The sequence below is a fragment of the Asterias amurensis genome, chromosome 1 (assembly GCF_032118995.1).
Source record: "Asterias amurensis chromosome 1, ASM3211899v1".
NCBI lineage: Eukaryota > Metazoa > Echinodermata > Asteroidea > Forcipulatida > Asteriidae > Asterias > Asterias amurensis.
This window is the reverse complement of record NC_092648.1, coordinates 15,128,679-15,144,280: the sequence shown is the minus strand read 5'-3', so window position 1 is coordinate 15,144,280 and position 15,602 is coordinate 15,128,679. Positions and strand designations below refer to the sequence as shown.

Here is a 15,602-nt window from a genome sequence, read left to right as displayed (position 1 = left end):
TTGCCTGAGCAGTGTTTTTTTTCTGCTTAACAGAAAGAAACAAATCTGGGCCCTTGAAATAAGGCTCTGCAGGAAAAAAAAAATACATTAAGTAGAGCCTGGGCAGCATTAAGGGCCGATTAGAACAGTCACGCAAACATTAATCCTTCCTTAAGGGCATGGAATTAACGTGAGAGTGAATGCCAGACAGCGTCACAACCACAACTTCATCACATCTGGGCAAAAACGAGGGAAAAAATATTGTATTTGTACTTTGGTTTCTCTGATTATCACTGACACCAATGGACAAGACTGCGAGACTGCAAAACCAATCGCATTCGACTACTGCTCCTTTGGGGTAACTTTAGGTGCACTGGATTGTTTGATGAGAATATTTGCCAATTTGGACCACAAAACCGCAAGAAATTAATCAAGTACTTTTGCTTTTCTGCATAAATAAACCACATTAATTCTGAGCTGTGTCTGTGGTCTTTTACCTTTTTTCTTTTTTTTTTTTGCTGGAGGCAAATTTACACAGGGTTCAAGCTAACTTCAATGGCTAAGCCACCACATTATGCAAATAACACCAAAGGGTTTAACTGATTGCAACCAAAGTAAATAACAGCAAAGTGGACATCCATAGACTGGACTTCCGAAGTACGTGGAACCCCTCGGGCATTGAGGCTTTTCCTTTTTTTATTTTAATTGAATTGAAAGGACAATATTTTGCAAGCCACAGAGCAGACCAGCGAACTGGTTCAGTTCGTGTGTCAGACTAAAATGGGATTTGTGACTCCAGTAGGTACTGGCCTATATCTGTAGTGAAAATCAATTTACATGTTATGTGAATGTGATAATAATAGAGGGGCTAGATGATCAGATTTCTGATGGATATTCAATGGTGATGACTTGACCTTAATTGTAATGGCCCTGTCAGACATGAAGGGGCGTCTTTGTATGTCATGGAAGGGTCAATTTGGAGGGGACAGTCTGTCGATCAATTAAACTTATTTAGTTTAACTGTATGTTGAATAATGTCAGAAGAGAAGAGGGTGGCAACCTCAAAAGGGGCTTAGTGCAGTAGGCTATGGCATACATGTAGTCTGCTAACCTGGTCTTGGCCTTTGTGCCCCTTCAAAAGTTTCCAACACAATTTAAGATTTTTGAAAAACTCGAAAAATGAAAATCGCCCCAGCCATCTCAAAAAAGGAAATGGCCTTGCCCTCTCAAAGATGAATTTCCAGGATTGTTAGTGCGAAAACCTGAAAGGCGAAGAACCCCAAGTCAATGTATAAACAATGAACAATAAGCTACATGTATAATCCAACAAACATAAGCTATGAGTTAGTATTTCTAATAGTGGCAGCTCTTGGCCCTAGAATCCATACACATTTTTTTTTTTAAATGCAGTTAAATGCAGTTAAATGCAGTTGGGGAAAAACCAACCCCAAAACTCAGCAACTGTACTTGCAGAGGTGAATAACCTTCAAACATCCGAGCAGGGTTACTGTGTCTCGCTGTTATTGTGTTCAGGTCTTTGAACTTCAGACACAATACAAACTGGCCTTGAGATCTCACTCACCATGACACGCACACATCCTCACAAAGTTTGTTTTTGTCTGATTTTGTTAAATACCCCTTCCAAGAAAAGACTGCTTAAACTTTAAAGTCCTGGCGCAGCCTTGCATTGTCCACAACATTCTAGATCTAAACCGAGTCCTGTCAGTGCCATAACTGGGCGGAGCCTCCCAAACCAACCACCCCCATCCCCGCTCTGAACACTTGCCCCACCCCTGACCCCAAGAAATGAGATTAAAAGAAATGCACAAATCAATTAGCCATTATAAAAAACACTGATGTGTACAATAAAACTCTTCTATACTAACTGGGCCTAAAGATTATTAAAAGTGAACGAATTAGCAGCAAAAAATGGGGGGGGGGGTGGGGTGGGGTTGAGAACCATGGTAAAACTAAGGTTTTGAACAGCAGGACCTACATGTAGACCACCATTAAGCCTGGGCGACTAGTGTCAGAGTGGCGACTATATAATTGAGGCACGACTAGTCGAGTAGTAAATTTCACTAGTCGCCCAGGCCTATCCACCCAGGCTTATCCACAATGTACATGTATGTACATTGTGTATGACTTGAAAATTGACATTTACAGCTTGTTAAAAATAAGTACTTTACCGTGACCATGTAATAGTCATTGTAACGAGACTAATGCAAACCCAGTATGTGGAAGTGACAGTTTCTTCTTAACTAGAACAAGAACGCTAAATAAAGAATTCCTGACTCTTTGATGACCTGCTCCCAGGAGTTTAAGACATTATTGGCCTTTGGTAAAAAAGCCATGTCCACGCAAGAAGAATAACTCCTAATTGGAATACACAATCTGAGAAGCGTCGGTAACGCTTCTCAGATTTAAATTTTGGGTGCATAAAAACTGTTATAAATCTTTTACATTTATAACCACATTTACATGTACTTCGAAGTGAAATGTTTCTCAAAATGTTTTTTTATATCGAAAGCTGCTGTACATGTAGGCTTCTGACTAAAGGTTTTCATTGCCATTCATTTTAAGAGTGATTACCTTCCCTTTAAATGCTTTATGAGTAACACTTTGTTTCATACACGTTAAACACTCAAATTCTGAGGGATATATTAGAAAAGTTTCAAACCTACTTTACCGGTAATAAATTCCTTTGGGGTAAAATATTTATGATTCAGACCATCTTCAAGTCTTTTTTAAAGTTTCCTCTATAATTGTGACATACAATGTTAGCGATGGGGATAAATTTCAAAGGATACGGGGAGTACCTTCAGTCCTACACACCAGGTACAGACAGGCGGCTACGATGTGGCTGGTCTTTCGCCCTCTTGTGAGCTTCTTGGAGACGGCCATCTTAAAGAAATTATAGGCCGTGTCTAGACAGTGCTGGTTCAATTGCAACTGGGCACCTAAGCCATTGATTTTGCCCTTTCCTGTAAAGTGTACAAAAAAAATTAAATAGACCAAATTGAATTAACTAATTCTTACTGAATTAATGCAGCTCTAGGATTTTGATATATGAATGTATGAAATAATGCTGGCACTGAAAAACAATGTGATTTTGAAATAACAGTAATACGGGAAGGTAAATTGTATACACAGATTGAAGAAAAACCTGTTCCCTACACATTATTTTATAATTTGTACACGTACAAAGGTAAATCTTTGAGTAAGAATAAAGCTGCATTCTAAGAAGAATTATTCTGAAATCCGTACAGTTTATCCCTTGACCAATTATTAGACTCAAATGATGCTTCACCAAACTTTTACTACACAAAGCCCTACGTAACATTACAGGTAAAGATAACAGTACGATTTATTATTTAGACCTCTGCAGGGTTTTCACCATGCACAAAACAAATGTTAAGTGTGTAGTTCTTGCAAAACTGGGGTGCATACTCTATGTACATTGTACATGTACATGTAGGGCAAACAAATTTTGAGTCCATACACAATCTGAGAAACGTTACTAACAGTAACACTTCTCAACTTAAATTTTTTGGGGGGACAAAACCTGATTTTGTTTACATATAAACACACTTCTTTGAAGTGAAATGTTACTAGAAATACTTGCTTTAGGGGGCCTACATGTATACATGTACAAATCGAAAGCTACTGTAGGCTTCTATCACAAAGTTATTATCCCAAAGTAATTTCAAAAGTGATTACAAAATGTATAATACCTTCCCTTTAAACAGTAATTAATTTGCTTTGAACACGGTTTACACTTTGGGTGTTGTTTTTTAATTGCCTAGCTTCCCTTCTACAGTAACAAAAAGAGCAGTGCAACATTATTGATGAGCTAATTAAGTTCCAATTCAATAATCCCAAATGCAAGAAGTCGATTACCAACGCTTCACAGTGCACCCATCTGACAGCCACCGATGCACTGACCTACTTATGGGTGACTTTAATTTTACCAGCAAACTTTGCCCTACAGCCAAACTGCAGACGACGCCTTCTGCATTTCCTTAAGCACTAATTGGAAAAACGCTCTGGTGCATGATCACATGGGGGGGGGGCTTGTCATATTATGCCAACTGTGTTTCCAGCAGGTTTATTTGAGAAAATGTCCATTTTCACCGTGCATGTCGTGTCGCCACCAGTTATTTTTTTTCAAAGTAGTGCATGGTGCTCCTAACATGCCTGAGCCAAAATTTTGTGTTTTTAAGAAGAAAAATGTGGTTGAAGCTAAACCGTTTTTCAAACTGCTGTTTCGGAGACTGCTTACATGTTTTGGGTATTTTTTTTTCTCCAAATTTATAACATTGAAATAAAGCTGATTTTCTTCATTTGTACAGAACTGTCAGAACTGTAAGTTCTCAACTCAATCTTGCAGTGTTTTATGAGTTATTTGTTCCCAAACACATGTCACTTTGTGAAAATGCGCTTCATGTAAACACTTGAAATTTAAGGCAGTGTATACTTTTAGTAATTGTCAGAGACAACTATTTTCACCTGGTGTATCTCAACATACACTCACAAACCTGTGAAAAATTTGGCTCTATTGGTCATCAAAGTTGCAACAAAGTAATGAAAGCAAAGTTGTGTATAAAATTGTGAGCAATCAGATGCCGGTGACAGTTTAAAAAAGACCAATTTCACTAAACTGAGCACAACAGGAATAAAATATTCAGGCCTTTTTTTATGAAACTACTTACACTGTAAGACCATCAATGAGCAAAAAAAGGGCGAATCTGGCAAAGACAAGTGCAATGGTCTGTGGACGCAAAAAAATCTCCAAGATCAATCAATGTAATGCCTAAGGGGAGGCAGGGGGGACGGGATGCTCAACAGCTGAGTTTATATGGGTGTCCCAAACCACGATTAAACAAAGTCCAACCTCATGAATCGCTCAATCTAGCTTGGAACTATCAGACAGGAGAACTATTTAATTACGACGGAGGAAGTACCAAGTACGTGACTTTAATGGGTTACGTGACTTTCACGGAAGTGTAAATTTCACACGCACGACAGACGCCAGCTGTAAACTATATTATACTGTGAATCGTACGCAGTATTGTACGTGTACGCAAATTCAGTGTGCTATGTAAGCTTCTCACTGTTTATTAATTAAAATCAACCCTGGCATTTGTTTTGTGCTCATTGCATTCTGTATTACGACACATCTTTGGCTGTCAATATACATTGTAATGCATCAGTGATTTGTGGTATACATGTGAATGCATATTGACCTAGTAGTTATTTTTTAAAGAAACTAATTAGTTTGAATGCGAAAGCTCACTGAGGGTGCTCAAGCTCTTGCCAGGCTACCAGTACCAACCCTCTGCAGAAATATCTAAATTCTGTCTAGATAGCCTATTGAAGATCCCCCCCCCCCGAATCAGTAAATTTTTGTTACATGTACCTCAATTGCCCAATCCACACTTTGATCATCTGAATGTGTAAACTGGACTGATGGAGAAAAAAAAATCACTAGTAACTGTTCAGTGCTCTCATAAAATTGTTCAGTGCTGACTGCAGTCATAAAAAAACTAGGAAACAATTGAATTATAACTCCCCAAAACCGATGTTTAGGACTTTAGGATGTGGTTGCTGGACATTTTTTATCCAAATGAATTGAAACCCAAATGTGCAGTCTGGTCTTGCACCCTGATAGATAGATAGATAGATAGATAGATAAAATGGTTTATTAAAAAACTGTCCTCGCAGCACAAAGGCTGAATTACAACAATTTTACATAAATTTAAAATTTGAAATTAAATAGAAGGCAAATTGGTAATAAAAAAATATAAAAGAATATGTAAAATAGTTAAGCCACTCACCTAAATTTACACATTGAAAATTGCAAATTGGAATTAAATTACTTTTACTCAAAAATGGTGTGACAATACAACAAAACAACAGACAAGAATTGAAAATGTTATAATCACGAAAAACAAGCAAAACAAAACCAATTAAAATCTGAACATCAATCAGATAGTGTGTGCACTATGCATTTTGGGGACTGAAAATGGCCTCTAGTTGCAGGTTGTCGCAACATACTCAATACATGTACATCTCTGTTTTTACATTATTTATAAACCACATACAAACTGTACTGTACCTCATAAAAATAAAATTAACAAATAAAATATTTAAAAAGCTAAACTTTACAAGTAAAATGTTCCCTCAATAATTACCTTATCAGCATGGTTTCAGTTCAATGGAATGACCCTTTGAATGCTGACGACCCCCCCCCCTCCCCCCTCTGACATTGTTTACACTGTTAATATATTCAACATCAATATCCCAAATTCACTTCCATTAAATTTGTACCAGTACGTGAACACCAACAATGTCTCCAACCTCAATATTGAATTGAATGCCGGTCATCTTTCCCCCTTTCCCCCTTTCCCCTGACAGAGTTGTATGCAGCCTGATGTTTTCAGAAGAGTGAGTGATTTTGTATACTAAAAGTTAGGGTTGAAATTTAGGACCTTGAACAGTACATTTTACAAACAGATTGTAAGTGCACAAAAATTACTGAAAATTTGAACACATAAATTATGTAGTAGCGTGAATATACCAAAACCAACTAATAAATTGATAAACAATGTAGTTCAATTTTAAACAAGTAAATATACCATCACATCATCTGAATAAAGTGAAGTAAACAACAAAAATTAAAAGTGGGGTTGAAATTTAAGACAACTTAAAAACAAAATAAGGTAATTAACCATCCTAACACCTCTTATGAAGTAAAGAATTTATTTTTTAAAGAAAGGCTTGAAATTTGAATATAATTTCCTGAACAAATAAAGTACATTTTAACAATTATCATTTAAAAATTTAAAAACAAGTAGGCCTATAATAAAATAACATATTTATAACCATCTTGATTCCTATCACCCCAATAAATTACTGAATAAAGTAGGGACGACTCTGTCAGTGGGTGAATTTGTTTGGAGACATTGATCTATGAGAGGGGGCGGCTTTGTAAGTGAGTGGGCAACTTTGCCAGGGGGTGACTTTGTTGTGGGCGACTTTGTACATGTACATGTAGTGGGTTGCTTTTCTCGGGGTGGGGGGGGGGGGGGGTTGACTGGTTTCCATTGAATTAGTGTACAAGTACACTGCCACTTTTTACTTATTACTTAGAAGGTCTGTACAGTGCATCCCTAACACTAAACAGAATTGTTAAGTTGGATTTAAAGTTTTGATTAAATATCATGGAAAGCCATGAATGAGATGATAAAGGATGAGTAAAATATTGACTACTTCATCCATAGACTAAGGCACTTAGGCCTCATCCAACAAACAACAATCAAACTGTTTGAATTAGCTGGCACCATAAACCAACTACATGTACATCATAGGAGCGCACATTAAAATGTTTCCATTGAACCTTGGCGATTACTTCCATAAAGTGTAAACAGGATTCTCTCTTCCAAGGTTTTTTTCTTAAAAATTACGGGACATTCTGGACCCAAATTTGGAAGTTTGGACTACATGTAAGAAGGCTGAAATGGTCAAACAGTAGGAGGGTTAACCCTTCTACAGTCTGACCATTTAATATCATCCGCTGTGGTTTTGATTGATTTATGAACTACACCAGCCAACAATGCATCATGTGGTAAGTGCACAACTGTGCACAGGAAGTTACATGCGTACAGTTTGGTACACAATTGTGCCACCATACACAATACTTGTGATTTAATACATTTGTATGACATAGTGTGCCTCCCCGTGTTGTTTTCGCGGAATCTCATGGTTTCTTTAGCTAGGTTGTTGTAAAAGAGGAAAAGACCGATCAATTAAGTTCCGCCCCATTCCGTATGGACCAATCACAACCCATTGCACAACCAAAAGTCTGACACTGTAAAGTCCGACATGGGTGCGCGTATGCTTGGTACGCGCGGCAGAGTTGTGCAGAATGGCATTGGAGAGGCTCAAGTGCTCTTGCTCACACATGCGCCGTGGGCGGAGCATAATGGATCTGTGGGTTTTTTTTTTTTGGGGGGGGGGGCAACACACCCTCAATCACATACACGTGATTGGGACATGGTAAATGTTACCAAGAGTGGGGGGGGGGGGGTAATATAATTCTGGTGAATTGACTGAAGGTTCTTACCTGTCTGAAGTGTGATGGCTCGCGACTCCTTCCCAAATCCATGTCTGAAATTACCTCCTAGCGAATGGCTTTTCCCACCTTTATTAAACGAAACAGACTTTGGTTAAAAGGGTCTGATACAAGTAAAATGTAAAATGGGGGGAACAACATCACTCAAATGATTCAGAGGATGAAAATCACATTTCCTTTTCATGCCATTTCTTGCTGAAGTAGTCTTAACACGTCTTGAACTAACCCACGGCACACAGCAGCAATTGCTGTCGTGACCAGTGCTTTCAGTGTGTTGCCCTTTGCAAAGTTCCAACGAGAGTTTCCTAATAGGAGTGCCCCTTACAAGAATAAAGTTGTAGTGCCACTTCAAGTCTAGGTTCAAGGCCTGTCTTAACTACATACAGCAGGTAGTCTGTATTTAAAATGGCCATGCAATTAAATCTGTGAAGAACCAGATTTTTTTTTTTATTGCAAATAATTTTTATTATAAACAATCACTGCAGTCAAGGCATACACAACTATGACTTGTGGACAAGTCGTTAAATGTTTGTCACGGTTATACATGTGCATGTAGAGTTCCGACTCTCTCCGCCATTCCCACGACACTGGGGATAGTCTTGCGAGCAGGTTCAGGCGAGAGCAGTATACGATCGCGTAGACCTTAACCAGTACGCCACCACCACGACTCCACTATCACCGTGATCAGACCATTAACGACTTGTTCACAAGTCTACCACAAGTTCAAAACTGTCTTCCTAGAGCGCTGTCTAGTTTAGTGTTGAAAAGCATCCATATTTCATATGAAATAATGACCAGTGAAGTCCAATTGGACTAGTGTTGTTACAAGCTAACTAGTCCTGCTGGACTAGTCACTATAAAAGTTAAGCGCAAACACTGCCTCTACCCATCTAAGTGTAAAAAATCTCTATAGTAAATCCTCACCTTCCGAGGAAACAAATTGACCCACCACAGAGGTCCCTCCAAGGCTATTCTCCGCAAAGTTGACTTCTGAAACAATGAAGTTGTCCTCGATAACTGATCCACAGTTTACACACACTGCGCTCCCGCGGGCCTGGTCCGTGTCTATTTCACTGCCACCACATGTTTTGCACACAATGCTCTTCGTTTTCGACATTTTGATACCTGGAGAAGATATGAAAAAAGAAATATGAATAGACTTAAAAATATAGTTCACAAATTCATCTACTACATATTGTTTAGTTTTTGTTTTAAAGTATTTTAGATTTATTTTAGTTTTGTAAGAGTCTTTTTTGACAATTAATGTTACCAACCAGTCAAGCACATATTGTACCATGAAATACCACTGAAAGTGTATTATAAGCTAAAATTTTGGAATTTAATTTCCAAATCACGCCACCACTTTTTCACTTATTTTTACAAAAAATAATATCTCATCGTATTGAATGAAAAAGTGGTGGCGTGATGCCAAAACTTTTCCAAAAGTTTCATACAAAACAGAAACTTCCGTTCTCAGTCAATATGGAAATCAACGACTGTTACATAATAAACGGTCACATGACCACACGGTTTTCGCTGGGGACTAGTTAGTATGTTTAGTATGACCGCAGATGTCAATTTTATTGGGGGAAAGGAGTACTATTGCTGCTTACGCTCCAACATGCCCTGTATTGCACATGTTTGTTGTTTTGTCGAAGGAACTTGATAAACTCCCACAAAGGGATTTAAACACCAAGCTGGCAACAGCCAATCTCTCTCGTACAAACATTGGTTTAACAACTATGATTATGAATTACAGACTTACACAAATAAAAAAGTTGTGATTCAGTAACTAGACAATATTTATTCTAGTCGTTGTGAAATCAGTGGTTAGCTGGGGATTCAAACCCACAATGTTGTGATTGCAAGTCCTGCAGTCAAACCACTTGTTCACGGTGACACGGTAGAGAGCATGCAGTGTTGCTAAGACTCCATTGTCATTGACCCAAATAAAAATGTTGTCTTCTTTTTGTTTTTTGACACTTTGTTCACATTCACCCAACTCAAGTGCTTGATTCTTGAATGATTTGTAATTGTGTTCATCTCTCATCAGCATTCAAGTTTACATTGATTACTCGACAGGATCCTTAATTAAGTGAGTACGTTAGACCAAGCATGCATGGGTGCTTGATTGTTATGTGTAGATCAGACACAAAAGTGCATTCAGAAAAACAAAACTCAAGAAACTGCTGAAAGTGAAGGCAGGCAGGGCAAAAGGTGCTGAAGACAAGACATTTTTGGCCTAAGTAAGTTAGTCAGCATGGTCAGGGAGATAAAGTGGTGACCAGATGCAGAATTTTAGCCCAATACACAGACACACAGACTAAAGCAACAAAAAATGGATTCCCAAACAATGATAACCCTCCAAAAAAAAAATAGGCCGGTCGTTCAAGAAGCACTATTTTGCAGCCAGCTGACCAGCAGACCCGGCATTTTCATTTGTTGTAAAATATAGAAGCACAATGCTTTCGTTAAAATTAATGAAAACAAGTGCATTTTAATTGTTACCTGAACAGCAACTCCGTTTCAGTAAGAAAAACCTCAATAACTCGCGCGCACTCCCAGTAAAATAAGAAGAAACTCTACATGCAGGTTTTCGTTTTCATACATCAGCTGGATTGCGCCATGTTGAACCATAACATTTTATTCGTTCGTTTGTTCGTTGTGAATCTATAGCTCTCCACTGAGTAGATTCGTCCACTTCTTCAGAGGTGGTTCGTTGTTTGACCGGGAATGCTGTTTCAAGTTCATTTGGAAAAGGGGTATAGTAAGGTGTACTGCTGCAATCTTTTGTTTGTAAATGATGTTACGGATGAAAACCTTTCATAACTAGTGAACATTTTCTGCATATGAGCGCAAAGTCCGCCTAAGATTGAAAAGCCTATCCGGGACGTCACTAAAAAACACGAGGGCCCAATTTCATAAATCTTGTGAGCGTAATAACTGGCTAAGCACAGAAACAGGCATATAAAATGACGTTAAGTTGACATTGCTTTGACTGGTGCCCCATCAATTTTTGCTTAGCAAAGAAAATATGCTAAGCAGTACTTTCTGCTAATGAAACTGGCCCCTTCTACCTCCATGCTATTCTACCTCCATGCTATAAACCTAGAGCAGAAATGTTTGTTTGACAAAGCTATATCTAAGCATGATGCCAATGTCAAAGGGCAATACGTGTGATATGGTATTTTGGCTGCCTGGTGATTTAGGCCCCAAAGTTTTTTCATTTATCGTCTTATCTCGTTTGGGGGGGGGGGGGGGGGGGGCTTAGTAACCTTTTTATGTGAGCAGGTGTTTCCAAATGGGCCCTTTGCTTTTAACGTTAACAATCGTACTTGCACCTTGTTCATGGCGGATTTTATTTAGCCCCCCCCCCCACAAAAAAAAAGCATTGTACATCATTACTGCCATCAGCGCAGACCTACATGAGATGTTCATATTTCAAGAGCATACGCTGGTTTTTCGTCAGGCCTTGAGACTTGAGAGCATAAGTAGCCAGAACTCGTCCCTTTATGTGCGAGTTCTCAGCAGATCTCCTATAGGAATACCAAGGAGGAAGTCTATTTCTTCCCCCATGGAGATACCAATCCATCGATGTTTCCCATATTGATAGTATTGAAGGTTCAGGGGCGTTTGGTGTCAGTTTAAATTATTCGGACGGAGGATCGGAGAGCTTGTTCACATTTAGAAAGGCTCATACATTTTGCATGTTTTACAAGTCTGGATTGAGATAATGTTAGCGCTGGTCCGACCTTCTGCACGCACCCATCACCCGGCCGGCCGGGCCGGTCTGAGACTGCGTCCATTACCACGGCAGGTCACTCACTGCCACGCCTTCAATGCACTTTACAGGGATGAGAACGTCTTCTAATCGTGTCAAATTTATTCTGCTATTACTGTTAGCAAAAATAAAAGCAGTTTATGTCCCCTTTAATCCCCGCCCCCTCCCATCCACTTGAGCTGTCATCATCATCAACGAGCGGAGGCAGTGATACCATCAGTTCAAAGAGTTCAGTGGATTCATCAGCGACCACCACCAGTAGTTAGCAGTAGGCTGATAGCATGCCAGCCTCGTTGTTTGCTCAAGCATGTTGTGAACTCACCGCATTACCCAACATTAGCATCCGCCGCATCCGACGGCCTTGAACATACCCTCAACGCTATCATCAATATAGTCATCCTCGCCACACTCGTGCCCGCCCCCTTAGCAACGGCGCAATGCGCATGACTGCAAGAGGCGATTGATGACTGGTGGAGATGTGTTTGAGCTCAGCATGGGTGGTGACTTTTACAATGACTGAAAAAAAAAAAAAAAACATAACACACTGGAAGCCGACCTAAAATGCCCAACCATCGCGTGACAAGGTGCTATGACCGCCCACCGCCACAACTACGGACATGGAGTAGAGAGAGCTTGGCCGGACCGGTATGGCAGTTTGAGGGTGCTGAGTTTTGAAGGAGGCTGAGAGCATAGTCCTCCAAACATTACTTATTCATCAATGTTCTTCTCCACGACAAGGTTCGGATGGTTTTCTGCAGTCGGAGGAAACAAATTAGATGAAACGAGCCAGCGGTTGGTAGCTCCTCTTTGAACGTCACAGCCAACGGACGGATAAAAAGACCGCATTTTCCAGCACGTGTGTCATTGTTTTAACGGATTCGACTCTCGCCGATTTGAGGTTTATCGTCGTCTTTATTATAAACCTCCGGCACATCTGCACTTTGGTTGATGTACACCGTTCACAGTTTGACCGGGTCTAACCCAACGGTTACCTTTTAGCGGAAAACTGCGTGTGGTCTGTGCACCGAACTAGGTCACCAGACGACCTTTCCGTTTGCGGTAGAAATAGAAAAGGCATCAGGCACAAGGTTTCCGGACAGAAACATTTACTCTACAAAGAGTATTCACCCCTAAGAAATTTACACGTTTGAACTCCTAATCAGAGGCTAACTCTACAACAAAGTCATGGCGAGCGAAGCTCAGCTGTTGAAATTCGCGGGAAAGTGGAAACTTGAAAAGAGCGAGAATTTCGACGAGTACCTGAAGAAGATGGAGGTGATGATGCCGATGCGGGCAGCGGCCAAAGTCATGACGCCCACGTGCGATATCGACGTGCAAGGGGGAAGTTTCGTGATCAAGATGAACGTACCGGTGATCACACTCCACGTGCAGAAGTTTACCCTGAACCAGCAATTCGAGGACCTGCTGCCCAACGGGACCAAGCAACTGACCCAGGTCAACTGGGAGGATGGAAAGATCGTCCTACGGGAAGTGGACAAGGGGGACCCGCCTCACGTGGTCACTCGAGAGGTCAGTGATGCCGGTACGGAGATGACCATGACGTGTACCAAGGGAGACATCATCTGTAAAAGGTTCTACCGAAAGGTGTAGGCATCATCGGTCAGAAAGAACAAAGAACGATGTTCGAGACGAAGAAGAAAAAAAAACCTGCTGCACCCTGGATGAGAAAATTCGCAACGAAATTTATATAGCGTCAGGGTTTTCGTTATCAGTTTCGCCATTCGTATATAATCCGTAAAAAGGGCTATTCTGTCTATAAAAAAATATATATATAAATAAATGCGCTTTAACTTCGTGACACACTAAAATAAAAAGCTTTTTAAAAACACAAAAACGAGGGAATTGTGGTAGGAGAAGCTATGACTCACAATAAATCACATTATACGCTCGCGGAGGTTTACAGCACTGCCGACTGATGCCTACCCAAGGCCACTGCATCGCCTGCAATGACCTTCAACACCCTCGGATATTGGATTGTGTGGTCGGTCCATCAGCTATCGACATTTTACCGGTACCTCGGCAAGTGCATTTCCTTCCACTTCGCTTAGCAATTACATAATTATTAGGAGAATAATAAACAGAATTTTCTTTGGTGGCACCATCGCTGTGAAAAAGAAAATGAAAGACCACGAAGACATTCGTAAGTTATTCATGAATTGTTCTGTTTTGTTTTTCGAGTACCTGTTTCTGTAAAGCAGTGAAAAAGACAGCTGAAACAATAATAATAACCAAAGAAAATGATCAACGAGAGATTGAAATTACTCGCCCTTTTCCCGAACGAAATGTGTGGGACTATTCTGTGGAAATGTCAACTAGAATGTAAGTTTTTAATCGGCGATTCAATTAAAAAATATAAACAACAACATTCAAAATGGGGGTTATTCTGACCAAACTGATGTCAATTTCACATGCATGAATAACATTCTGTGTTCATTGAAACAAATTACAAAATTGCTTTTGCTGATTGGCATTTTCCATTGACTAAATTTGAAGGTTGATATTGTTTAGTTTACAACACTGACCAAACAAAAAAGGAATTGGGTCAAAGCTTGCTTTTTAAAAGTTTGCATTGCCCGTAATATGACGATTTGAATCCTTGTTTTAGCAGTGGACCACGATCAGTATTTCCCCCACACATTCAAGGGGTAAACATTCTCAAATTACAAATCTGCAAATTGGATTATTAAACTGGCACGAACGGGAATTTCTTTGTCAATGTCAAATCCAGGTACAAAAGTGCAGGCTTTATATATACAGGGCTTGCATTGTCGTTGGATGCCGCGGAACATACGCAAAGCAACAATGCGTGGGAATGTTTTTTTTTTTTTTTTTTCTCTCTCTTTTTTTAAGTAACAGGCCTGTGGCGATGTTCCCTTTTAAAGGAACACGTTGCCTTGGATCGGTCGAGTTGGTCTTTGAAAAGCGTTTGTAACCGTTTTTTATAAAATGCATATGGGTAGAAAGATGTTGTAAAAGTAGAATACAATGATCCACACAAACATGCCTCGAAATTGCGTGGTTTTCCTTTTACCTCGTCGACTAACACGTCGGCCATTTATGGGGGTCAAAATTTTGACTCCCATAAATGGCCGACCATGTTAGTTCGCACAGTAGAAGGAAAACCACGCAATTTGGAGGCAAACTTGTGTGGATCATTGTATTCTACTTTTATAACATCTTTCAAACCATATGCATTTTATAAAAAACGGTTACAAACGCTTTTGTTTTGACCAACTCGTCCGATCCAAGGCAACGTGTTCCTTTAAAGCTTTATTCCAATGCCTCAATCTTTTAAAAAGTAACGATCATTGAGTAAAATAAATGCAAAATTGTATATTATTTTAGAATATAGAATGGTGGTGTTGTTCTTCATGTGACACTCATAATTGAGTATAAACATTATAGTGACACGTGTATTATGTGTGTATAAAAAGCGAATCTATGTAAAGTTGTATAGTATTGAAATATTAATTAGTCGACTTCATCCCAACACGTAGTAATTATCTTAATTATAGGTTTGTGTATTTTGTTTATAAAACCAAACGATTGCTCACCAAAAGGAGATTTTTTTTGCTCTAAAATGCACAATATGGCTTCTTTTAAACAGATCAACCAATATTCATTAATCAAATGTACCTGCTAAAAAAAATATTAAATAAACTTCACACTGCAGAAACTGGGGTGTTA

At 39.4% G+C, this 15,602-nt stretch overlaps 2 protein-coding genes across 3 annotated transcripts in view; one reads left to right on the top strand and one right to left on the bottom strand.

Moving 5' to 3' along the window:
• LOC139947002 (transcription factor IIIB 90 kDa subunit-like) overlaps positions 1 to 10,741 on the bottom strand; it is a 51,804-nt gene extending 41,063 nt beyond the window's left edge. For both annotated transcript variants that reach the window (XM_071944815.1, XM_071944823.1), the window contains exons 1-4: positions 10,622 to 10,741; positions 9,038 to 9,238; positions 8,105 to 8,182; positions 2,790 to 2,963 (exon numbers count right to left, since the gene is read on the bottom strand). In XM_071944815.1, the coding sequence (XP_071800916.1) occupies positions 2,790 to 2,963; positions 8,105 to 8,182; positions 9,038 to 9,230 (445 nt within the window). In that variant the 5' untranslated portion in view covers positions 9,231 to 9,238; positions 10,622 to 10,741. The remainder of the gene's footprint in view (positions 1 to 2,789; positions 2,964 to 8,104; positions 8,183 to 9,037; positions 9,239 to 10,621) is intronic.
• A 1,709-nt stretch (positions 10,742 to 12,450) lies between these two features.
• On the top strand, positions 12,451 to 14,874 carry LOC139946994 (sodium/calcium exchanger regulatory protein 1-like). Its single transcript, XM_071944804.1, has one exon. The coding sequence runs from the start codon at positions 13,080 to 13,082 to the stop codon at positions 13,503 to 13,505; it is 426 nt and encodes a 141-aa protein (XP_071800905.1). The 5' UTR covers positions 12,451 to 13,079; the 3' UTR covers positions 13,506 to 14,874.
• Positions 14,875 to 15,602: the final 728 nt, after the last annotated feature.